The sequence below is a fragment of the Quercus robur genome, chromosome 8, assembly GCF_932294415.1.
Source record: "Quercus robur chromosome 8, dhQueRobu3.1, whole genome shotgun sequence".
NCBI lineage: Eukaryota > Viridiplantae > Streptophyta > Magnoliopsida > Fagales > Fagaceae > Quercus > Quercus robur.
The window spans coordinates 64,832,128-64,844,044 of record NC_065541.1 but is presented as its reverse complement, the minus strand read 5'-3'; the positions used below and the strand labels follow the sequence as shown (position 1 = coordinate 64,844,044).

General features: G+C 35.2%; 2 protein-coding genes across 3 annotated transcripts; both read left to right on the top strand.

Annotated features, from left to right (window-relative positions):
• Nucleotides 1–2,411: 2,411 nt before the first annotated feature.
• Nucleotides 2,412–7,382, top strand: LOC126697701 (probable LRR receptor-like serine/threonine-protein kinase At3g47570). Of its 2 annotated transcripts, XM_050394781.1 has the most exons (4): nt 2,412–3,198; nt 4,102–5,166; nt 6,165–6,641; nt 7,050–7,382. In XM_050394781.1, the coding sequence occupies exons 1-3, from the start codon at nt 2,472–2,474 to the stop codon at nt 6,638–6,640; spliced, it is 2,268 nt and encodes a 755-aa protein (XP_050250738.1). In that variant the 5' UTR covers nt 2,412–2,471; the 3' UTR covers nt 6,641; nt 7,050–7,382. The 2 variants fall into 2 exon arrangements, with proteins under 2 accessions (XP_050250738.1, XP_050250737.1); XM_050394780.1 differs by having other exon boundaries at nt 2,412–5,166.
• Nucleotides 7,194–9,926, top strand: LOC126696630 (probable LRR receptor-like serine/threonine-protein kinase At3g47570). The gene is made up of 2 exons (XM_050393327.1): nt 7,194–7,252; nt 9,260–9,926. The coding sequence occupies exons 1-2, from the start codon at nt 7,194–7,196 to the stop codon at nt 9,924–9,926; spliced, it is 726 nt and encodes a 241-aa protein (XP_050249284.1).
• The last annotated feature ends 1,991 nt before the right edge of the window (nt 9,927–11,917 follow it).

Here is an 11,917-nt window from a genome sequence, read left to right as displayed (position 1 = left end):
TTTTCTATATATCTAAACCATAAATATTGCCTTCTTGCACTAGGCTAGGCCCTAAAGTATTAATCTAAAGTAGAAATTCTCTCTCTCTCTCTCTCTCTTTGATTTGAAATTTTGAAATCATGGCATCTCTCATCGTGATTTTTCTTGAATTCAATTTAATTTTAATATTTTGTTAAACAAGATCTAAAAAATCTCCTAACATAACATAATGTGTATAGAGTATGGCATGGGTGGTAAGGCTTCAACAGATGGTGACACGAATAGCTATGGAATATTTCTACTAGAGATGTTCTTGGGGAAGAGATCCAATGATGAAATGTTTAAAGATGGTCTCAATCTCCATAATTTTGTTAAGATGGCATTGCCGGAAAGACTTGTTTAGATTGTAGAACCAATCCTTCTCCAAAGAGAAGTTAAAGAAATGCCAACAACAACCGTGGTAGCTAGAGAAGATAATAATAAAAATGCAATTGAAGTAGATGAAGAAACTCATGGTGTTGTGAACCAGTGCCAAATGGATGCTAATGTGCATAAGTGCTTAGTCTTAGTCCTTGAAATTGGTCTTGCTTGTTCAACGGAGTCCCCAGAAGAAAGAATGGATATGGAGGAAGTTACCAAGGAATTACATTTGATAAAAAATACTTTTCTTGGCTCCAGGATCAGAAGAGGCAGGCTTAGCTAGTAGAATTCAAGTTTAGGTATTGCTATATTTCAAATCTGAATTTGCTCAAGTAAAATTGCACATGACAATTATTTCATAAACTAATTACTAGCCATTATGTCTTCTTTCTTTGTCACAATTATATTCCACAAACATAAGCATGAAATATTTTTAAAACTTTTTTTTGATAGATATCTATTCTCACTATATATATATATATATATATATATATTTTTTGTGTGTGGTTATTTAGACCCAGGACCCTACTGGATAAGGTACTTTAATTCTCATTTTTTTTAATGGTCTCATGCAAAACGTGTTCTTGTTTCCGGTTTCACGATATTTAGTAGAGCGTAACTCTTTTTACTTGAATTTTAGGAGCAATAAACTACCTGAAGAGATCAGTGGAATCTCCTTGTTACCCCTGTTGAGTAAAGACTTGGCATTTGTATTTGCACGTGACATGTGTTCTCATGCGCGCTTGTTTAATCTCCTTTGTTGAAACAATCAATTGGTGGCTTCTTTTGGTTCTTACTCATGTATGCAAAATATGATGTGCTATATGCGTGTATTTTTGTGTTGTACTTGTGTATAATCTATGCAATTTCTGAAAACCTGGATGTCTCGAAAAATATTTTTATTGAATGTTTGGATAATAGATGATCCAACTCTCTCTCTCTCTCTCTCTCTTGCTGAATAAAAAAATGGGGTTTCTGCAGTTGACTCATCGACCCAATGCCACATGATGGTAAGGATAATATCACGTGTACCACCAGGGCAACGACTCCTTTTAGTCACATCTTTATTCTTCCTATTTCATCTTGTTCAAATGGCTTATTACGGCAATCTCCCTGAGGTTTATAGAAACGACAATGACTTCTTTTAGTTGTTTAAATCATATTTTGCTAGAGTTGCTATGTTTTTGTATACTAACTTGCAATGGGATAAGCAAAAGTGTTCTTAATTTGCTTGTTAACTTATTGATGAAATCCTTATTTTTCCCTTTAGTTGTCCAATTTATCCAATTTACACAAGAATTAAGAAAGTTTAAAAGATAATTTTCCTTTGAAACTAGTTTGGAAGAAAGTTTTTCCAACTCACAACATGACAACTTTTAAAATATCCACAAGTATTTTTAGTTGTTTAAATGATTTAATGAATAACGAAAAATGTTTGGATGGATCTTTAACGGGAGAGTTCATAATTAATTGATCTTAATAATTTCACATTTGAATTTGGATGCTTGGAACGTTTTAGCAGCCCCACATTGGATGTTTGGGACTAGATAATTTCCAATCGTGTTTGACACTTCACAAGATATCAAATTTTCCTGCCCTGTTTGCCAAGTTGCCTTTTCCACATTGAATGAATTTGGACCATGATAATTATCCACCGTGTTTGACACTCTGCAATCCTCGGTGCTTGTCACTTAGCTTTTTGCCTTTTTCCACATCCAATGTATGGACCAAGATAATTTTACACCACGTTTGACGTTTACGCAAAGATATTCAAGTTTCAGGATGATGTTACATGCTTACAGCTACTTTCTGTTTACACACTGAATTTCTCAAAAAAAAATCTTTTGAGAAATTTGATGTAGATGATTGATTAAATCAGGAAGAGACAAAAAGGAAAAATAAAATAAGTAGAAAGAGAAAGAGTGGAAGACTTACGGTCAAGTCTCCTCATATCATTTCTATCTTAATAAACGATTGATATTGCCACAAATGGTTTTGACATAAAAGTCGAACACTCCACTTGGTTGGCTGACACCAAATATTTCACTAGCTTCCTTGATTTTCCAAACCAAATGATGCTTCACCAAACCAATTTTTACGCATTTTGTTTAATGTACCTTCGTGTGATTCTTCTCTTCTCCACAAGCAGTCTCCTCTGTTTGCAACCCTCCATTACTGCCACTACTCTAACAAATGAGACCGATCGTTTGGCTTTGCTCAAATTCAAAGAATCTGTACCTTATGATCCATATAACATATTGAGCTCATGGAATGACTCTATGCACTTCTGCAACTGGCGTGGAATCACATGCGGCCGTCGGCACCAAAGAGTCACAGCCTTGGACCTACAGAGCCATGGCTTACGTGGATCCATATCACCTTATATTGGAAACCTCAGCTTTCTTGGGTTCATCAACCTCCAAAGTAACAGCTTCTATGGCGAAATTCCACAAGAAGTCAGTCATTTGTTCCGCCTGCAACAGCTCTCTCTTAACAATAACACGTTAGAGGGGGAAATACCAATCATCTTGACCAACTGCTCCAATCTCTGGTTCATACAGCTTGGTGATAATAAGCTGAAAGGGAAGATTCCAGTGGAGCTAGGCTCTTTAACGAAACTGGAACTGCTTTGGCTTCCTAATAACAATTTGGAAGGAGAGATCCCATCTTCTCTAGGAAATCTTTCAATGCTCTCACATTTTGATGTTGAGGTTAATAATTTGGTGGGAAATATTCCAAATTCCATAGGCCAATTACAAGGCTTATTTGCGTTCACAATTTTGGGTAATAAATTGTCAGGTACAATCCCTTCCTCTCTTTACAATGTGTCATCTCTCCAACTCGTTTCAGTTTCAAGTAACCAACTTAGTGGCACACTTCCAGCCAACATAGGCCTCACTCTTCCTGATCTCCGATTTCTTTATTTTGGTGAAAATGAGTTCTCTGGGCCACTCCCTACTTCATTATGCAATGCAACTCAACTTCAATCTATTGATTTAAGTGAGAACAATTTTCTAGGACCAGTTTCAAATAATTTGGGTAATTTGTTGGATCTTAATTGGCTAAGTTTGGGTAACAATTTTCTAAGGTGGGATTTCCATTTCTTAACATCTTTGAGAAACTGTAGTAAACTTAGCGTGTTGGATTTAAGTCATAATCAATTTGGAGGTGTTCTGTCCAATTCTGTATCCAACTTGTCAACCCAACTCACTACATTATATTTAGGAGGCAATGAAATATCTGGAACTATTCCTGCATCATTAGAGAATCTCGTCAATTTATATATCTTGGGCATGGGAAATAATCATTTCACAGGTGTCATTCCTACTAGTTTTGGGGGGTTTCGAAAGATGCAACTATTGGAATTAGGTGGCAATAGATTGTCTGGAGAAATACCAACCTTCATAGGTAACCTTACTCGGTTGTTCCAACTCGACCTACAGGAAAACGGATTTGAAGGAACCATACCTCCAAGTATAGTAAACTGCCAAAATTTGCAACTCTTGGACATCTCACAAAATAAGCTTAATGGATCCATACCCCAGCAGCTTATTGGTCCTTCTGCCCTTCAACTACTACACCTCAATTTATCTCACAACTCATTCACTAGCACACTACCATTTGAAGTAGGCAATCTGAAACATATTATCGAACTGGATATCTCTAACAATAATTTTTCTGGTGAAATTCCTGTATCTATAGGAAATTGTTCGACGTTGGAACTCCTATACCTTGAAGGGAATTCTTTTGAAGGAGCCATACCATCATCTATGGCTTCTTTGAAAAGTCTTCAACGTCTAGATTTTTCTCAAAATAACCTATCAGGATCCATTCCAAAGGGTTTAGAGAAGCTTCCTCTTTTAGAAAAATTGAATCTTTCATTCAATAATTTTGAGGGCGAGGTACCTACTGAAGGTGTTTTCGGAAACACAAGTGTGATATTATTGATTGGTAATGCTAAACTTTGTGGTGGTATACCAAAATTGCAGTTACCAAAATGCCCTATAAATGCCAGGAAACCAAGAAAGTCCATTGGATTCAAAATAGCAATTGCAATTATTTCCATTGTTCTATTCTTCTTTTTGTTTTCATCCATTTTTGTTCTTTATTGGATAAAAAGATCAAGAAAGAAACCACCTTCTATGGTTTCAACAAAAGACCTTCTTCCAAATGTTTCTTACAAAGAACTCTTTCAAGCAACTAGTGGATTTTCTCCAAATAATTTAATTGGATCCGGCAGTTTTGGCTCTGTATATAAAGGAGCTCTTGATCCGGAAGAAAGGATAGTTGCTATAAAGGTCCTTAACCTTCAACACCAGGGAGCTTCCAAAAGTTTCATGGCTGAATGCAATGCATTACGAAATATCCGGCATCGGAATCTTGTTAAGATATTAACATGTTGCTCTAGCATGGATTACAATGGGAATCAATTCAAAGCTCTAGTTTTTGAATTCATGACAAATGGGAGCTTAGATATTTGGCTGCATCCAGAGCTTGCCAGCGTAAATCAACCAAGGAACTTGAGCCTTCTTCAAAGACTAAATATTGCAATTGATGTGGCTTTTGCAATGGATTATCTTCACAACCATTCTATGCAACCAATAATTCATTGTGACTTAAAGCCAAGCAATGTTCTTCTTGATAATGACATGGTTGCTCATGTAAGCGATTTTGGTTTAGCAAGGCTCCTCCCAATTACTGATGATTCTTCTAGAAAGCAAACTAGTACAATTGGGATAAAGGGATCAATTGGTTATGCTGCTCCAGGTAACATCTTTCCAATTCTTCTACCCAAACTCCCACAACATCTTTACAGATATTTTTTTTTTCTATTTTTTGAAATTACCTTATTATCAAGAGAGAATGCTAAAATTCTCTCTTTCCCTCTCCCTCAACTTGCACACATAGAAGCTCACCTAGCCACTTAATTTACAATTTTCTTTTAATTGAATTATTTAAAGCAAAACAAAGCACTGAACATGTTTTAAGCCTTGATAAATTTGCTCTATTAGTTGAGAGTCTTGAGACATTGCTGACTATCTTTTGACTAAGTATCTTTGGTTTTCAGGCATTGATTTCCCCAACACTATATGTTTGTGATGAGTGACCAATGATTGCTTGTCAGTTTGTCATAGCAAATATGGTAGAGCTGGTCTCAAAACAGATCTGTGTTATAATTTTGTGACATTAACTCGTGTCCTGAAAAACTTGTCAATAGACATTATTCAAGTAATGACAAGTAATAGGAACCATGATTTTAGTTGAACATGGGGCAGCCAAGGCCTTAGTACCTACAATGTTCATACCAATTGCAAATATAATTTGATTAGACTATCCTATTCCTAACCATTAACCACATTTTCCGCCCTACACAAAATTAAAAAATATTGCCTCCTGGTTATAAATCTAATGTAGATTGTGATACTGATATTGAAGGAAGTGAATCTGTTTTTTAAATAGATTTGTTCCACATGAAGAAGTTTACAAACTTTTGATGGGTATATAAAGTAATAGATATACCAAAAAATATATAATAAAGAGAATTTATGAACATGTCACACTAGAACATGCACACATGCACGCACATATTGCCACTGCTTTTAACTTGAAATTTTGAAATGATGGCTTCTGTTTTCATGTTCTTCTTTAGGTTCAACATTTTTTTTGCTATTGTACCTAATCAAATGAATTTGTAATTGCATTAAATTCCAAATATCATTGTAAACAACTGCAAAATTTTCTTACATATCATAATTAAATTGTAGAGTATGGCATGGGTGGTAAGGCATCAATAGAGGGGGATGTGTATAGCTATGGTATATTATTACTGGAGATGTTCATAGGAAGGAGACCCACTGATGACATGTTTAAAGATGGTCTCAATCTTCACAATTTTGCTAAGATGGCATTGCCTGAAAATCTTGTTCAAATTGTGAACCCAATCCTTCTTCCAAGAGAAGTTGATGAAGCTCCAATAGCAATAGTGGCAACCACAGAAGATAATAATGGCAATGGAATGCAAGTAGATGAAGAAGCTCAAGGTATTTTGAACTTCTACCAAATGGATCCCAATGTGCATAAGTGCTTAGCATCAATCCTTGAAACTGGACTTGCCTGTTCAATGGAGTCACCAAAAGACAGAATGAAGATGAACGAAGTTACTAGAGAACTACATTTGATCAAAAGTGCTTTTCTTGGTTCTGGTATCAGCAGAGGTGGATTTAGGAGAATCCAAGTTTAAGGTACTTCCAAATATTTTAAATTTAAATCTGGCTAAATAATAAAATCATCAATGACAATTTTCTTCTAAAATGATTGAAGACCGTCCTAAGAGTTGTAGATTGGCCACTGAGTTTTATTTCTTTTGTTTCCTATTAATTTTGCATAAATGTAATCGTGGCCGTTTTTTTATTATTTTGATAAATGATCTTAGTTGTATAAATAGTTAGATTTTTCGATTCTTACTAACAATCAAATGTTAGACTAGAATTTTCTCATTTTTAGACCCAAAATCTTACAAAAGGTTCTTTCGTATTCAATTTTTTATTGCTCTCATGCAGATGCAATAGTTGTTCTTGTTTCTACTTTCATGGTTTTACTTTATAGTAAGGGGAATAATAAATATAACGAACTTTGTACTTTGACTGCAGAGCATGAAACTATCAGAAGAGATCACTGAAACCTCTTTCATGTCCCTGTTGAGCATATATAGGTGTGCTAGTTCAATCTCCTTTGTCAAGATGTTCGTGGAATGATTTCCTTATATTTTCTTCTTTGGGATATGGCGGTCCTACATGTGTATGCATGTTGCCACTTTTTTGAAGTACAAGCATATTGAACACTTCTACTTCAGGTTCTAGAGTATAGTCAATAGTTTCTTTGTATTCAGAAAAAAGGAAAAAGAAAACCCATGGTGTGCATGTATTTTGTTTTCTATTGATAATCAATCCAATTGCTGAAAGCCCTTTTGTATTGGGAATATCAACAACGATGCTTTTATTTGAATTTTTATTAAACACATGACATGTATCTATAAGTTTCTCCAAAGATAGAGTTTTTTTTTTTAATGATTTTTTAAAAAATTTAAAATCTCTAAAAAGGGATCTAAATATAATGGGGAAGAGAGGTTTTAAAATCTCAGAAGGGTTTATCTATTTATTTTTGTGTAATGTGTTGTTTATCAAGCTATGTTACAGCACAACTCACATATTATACTATCGTTTTAAAAGATTGTTACATGCTCGGGAAATGAAGATTAAGTAAAAAATAGGTTCAACTTCAAACAGAGGAATTGAAAATGAGGAATAAGATGTGTCAAGTAACAAACGGAATCAACCAACCATTATCATCTTTTATAGGAGCGCATGATGAAATTTTCATCTTCAACATGCATACTAGGATGAATAATCTAGCGTGTTTAGCATCAAAACAACATACAATAACGATCACGTTTGTTTTCTTTTTTTGGTTCAGCTTCTACTTTCTCACAAATTTACTACTATAATTTATCATTAACAAATCAGTTAAAGTATCATAAGTGCTTTTTTTTTTGGTGTGTGGAGGAATGTGAGAAACGACTTTTTAAGTCTTGCATGAGGACAGTGAGTTCAGTAGCAAAAAAAATCATATAATTTACATGAAAAAAATATTGTGGTTAGAGAAAATTTCAAAAGAAGTATTACAGTTAAGTTCATACCATAACTGACCCCTGCTAAAAGTCTCATTTTTGCTCAACATAATTCTCTATATCTCTCTTTTCCTAGCACCAACATTTCACCATCTGCTTGATACCAATAAAGCTTCACTACACCCCAAGTTTCGTGTGATATTAAATACCTTCATGCTATTCTTCTCTTTTCTATAAGTCTACTACACTTGCAAACGACCAACATTGTTTCTGATCCAACAAATGAGACTTATTGGTTAGCTTTGCTTAAATTCAAAGAACTGATAGCCAATGATCCACATAAAATCTTGAGCTCTTGGAATGATTCTATCCACTTGTGCAACTGGCATGGAGTTACATGCAGCCACCAGCATCAAATAGTCACAGCCTTGAACCTACAAGGCTATGCTTTGCATGGATCCATATCACCTTATGTTGGAAATTTTAGCTTTCTCAACCTCCGTGACAATAACTTATAGGTAACCTCACTCAATTGGTCAAACTTTACTTATCACAGAACAATTTGGAAGGAAGCGTTCCATCCAGTTTTGGAAACTGCAAATATTTGCAGTAGACATTTCAGAAATAACAGTAGTGGAGCCAAACCCAAAATCAGTCTTCCCCAATTACTAGTACTCAACTTATCACAGAACTCATTAACCAGCACCCTACCTGTGGAAGTAGGCATTTTCAAAAATATCAATCAATTGGACGTCTCTGAAAACAAATTGCCTAGTGAGATTCCTAGAGCCATTTCAGATTGCTTGAGCTTGGAGCACCGTTACCTGCAAGGTAATTTATTTCAAGGCACCTTACCTCCATCTTTGGCTTCTTTGAGAGGCCTTCAGTTCTTAGATCTTTCACAAAACAACTTGTCAGGGTCAATTCCTAAAGATCTACAGAAACTCTCCCTTTTACAACATTTGAGTTTTTCTTTTAATCATCTGGGGGGGGGGGGGGGGGGGGGGGGGGGGGTTGGGGGTTACTAACAGAAGGCATCTTCAGAAATGCAAGTATCATATCAGTGAATGGAAATAAAAAGCTTTGTGGGGCTATCCCAGAACTGCAGCTGCAAGCATGCGATATTATAGTTATGAAAGATTGAAAATCCCAAGCTTTCAAATTTAGAGTCATAATTGTTTGTAGGATTTTTTTCATCATTTTTTCTTCACTCTTTCTTGTTCTCTATTGGAGGATAAAATCAAAAAAGAAATCATCTTCTACACTCTCAGTTACAGACCTCATTTCAAAATTTTCATACAAGAGGCTCTATCGGGTGACTGGTGGATTCTCTCCTGACAATCTAATTGGATCTGATAGTTTTGGCCCTGTATATAGAGGAATAGGAATTCTTGATCAAGAAGAAATGATAGTTTCTGTAAAGGTCTTGAACCTTCAACGGAAAGGAGCTTCCAAGAGTTTCAATGCTGAATGCAATGTGTTAAGAAATATTTGGCATAAGAATCTTATTAAAACCTTAACTTGTTGCTCCTGCATGGACGACAATGGTAATGAATTCAAAGCTCTAGTGTTTGAGTTCAAGGCGAATGGAAGCTTAGAGAAGTGGCGGCATCCATATATAGACAATGAAAATCAATCAAGAAATTTGAACCTTCTTCAAAGGCTAAATATTGCAATTGACGTTGCTTCTGCATTACATTATCTTCAAGAACACTGTAAAAGACCAATCATTCATTGTGATTTAAAGCCAAGCAATGTTCTTCTTGACAATGACATGATTGTTCACATTAATGACCTTGGCTTGGCAAGGCTCCTTTCCTCAACCAATGATGTTTCTAAAAATCATACTAGAACGTTTGGACTAAAAGGTTCGATTGGTTACACTGCTCCAAGCAAATAACTACTTAACTCCTCAATATTTTAAATCATGATTTTGATCAAGTTGACCAGCATCTCTAACAGTCTTCTGACTAAGATTTACATATTCATTTTAGCATTACCTATTTATTCCCTCAGGCCTCTCTATGGTCATTCTGATAGCATGCCAATCAGGTTTATCAAATATGTAGACTACCAAAAAAATAGAATTATGCAGACCCTGCATAAAAAATGGTGCAGGCAACTTTTTAGTAGAGAGAATTGGTCTCTCTGTAGCCTGGGAATATTGGTTCCAGCTAGGATTTTAAGGCTTGGGTACAGATTAGTAGGAATTGCAAGGGAGGATTTGACAACTTTTTTTCCCCTAGGTGAAGACACCAAGGGATTGAATCGGTAGTTTACTCACATTAGGGTGGAGGTGCCAGTGCCACTAGGTCAACAGGCCATTGGCAATTGACCACTATTAAAGAAGTCACAAATCATTAATAAATTACAACCAATAAAAAAGAGTCTTAAATATGAGAAAACAATGGCACGTCTCTTTCATTTGGGAATAGTACAATGTACATGAGATTAGAAGCTAAAGCCGAAAATGCAAACCGAAAAAAGTATTTAAGATCAAAGAATAGCCTTTTGTTACACAAGAAAATGAATATTGGTCAAGAGGAGACAAACAAGTAGAGATGAAGAAAGATTCACACCAATAATCCCAAGATAAAAGAATGCTTAGATTGGAGGCGAAGCCATTGAAGTTGTAAACGTTTTTGACCAAATGCAGGATGGACTGACGATTGAAAACCTTCATGGTTCAGCAAGAAAATTTTAGTTTTTTAGCAAGTTAAAAGTTTGCCCCGTTCTTCCTTTTTCGCTGGTAGCCTTTTGTGCCTTTACTTTTTCAAATTTGTATTTAATTTCAAAATTTTCAGTTATCTTATTTCAAGAAGCTTTATTGATGTATAGACGGTATAGTTGGTATTGAACAGATTCCTAAATAGCTAATTTGGTTGTTATCCAATAATATCCAGGCCTATTACTTTCTGTAGCCATACATGCAGCCTGGGCTTGTTGGGAGGCCTTTATCTACTACTTAATTACAAATAAGTAAAGGAAATATGATGATCAAATGATCCTAATAGTTAACTTATATTTTCCATTGTAAGATGCAATAATGAATGTTGCTCCCTTCTCTTATGCAATTTGTCATAGTTTTTAAAAGTCCGACTTTAGAGTGCAGATTCTATATCACATATTTCAAAATATTAAACAAGACATTTGACTTTATCAGGTCACAAAAAGCAAGTATTAAGCTCACATTAACTAAGCATGTGAAACATATAAATTGCAGAATACGGAATGGGTGGTGAGATGTTCACAGGACGAAGACCCACTGACAATGTTTAAAGATAGTTTCAACCTCCATAACCTTGTTAAAATGGTATTGTCAGAAAGACTTGTGCAGATTGTGGACCCAAACCTTTCGACAAGAGAAGTAGATGAAACAGAAACAGAAGAAGACTACCATGACAATTGTGATCACAATGATCCAGAGGCATTAGAACCTACACCAGATGAATGCTAATATGCACAAGTGCTTATTTTCAGTTTTCAAGATCGGCCTTGCTTGTTCATTGGAATCACCACAAGAAAGAATAAATATGGAGAATGTCACCAGGGAGCTACACCATATCAAAAATGCTTTTCTTGGTATAGGGATTTATGGATAATGAACAAGGTACTATGGCATGTTTCCATATATAGTCATACAGAAGTTTAGCCAATAACAGATAACCCATAGAGTGACTAAATTTCACACATTCTAGTTTTCAGATGAATCTTTCAAACCACAAACACAAAACTTTCTTAGGTACCTGATCTGCTAGTACAAGTAGATTTTCTGTTGCTTTTATTAGGATAGAAAGATTAAACCAAGTCTAAGCGACTTAGGATTTTTTTGTCCTAATGTTGTTTTGTTTCTTGTATCATGAAATAGTCTTATAGTCTCAACATTAAAAA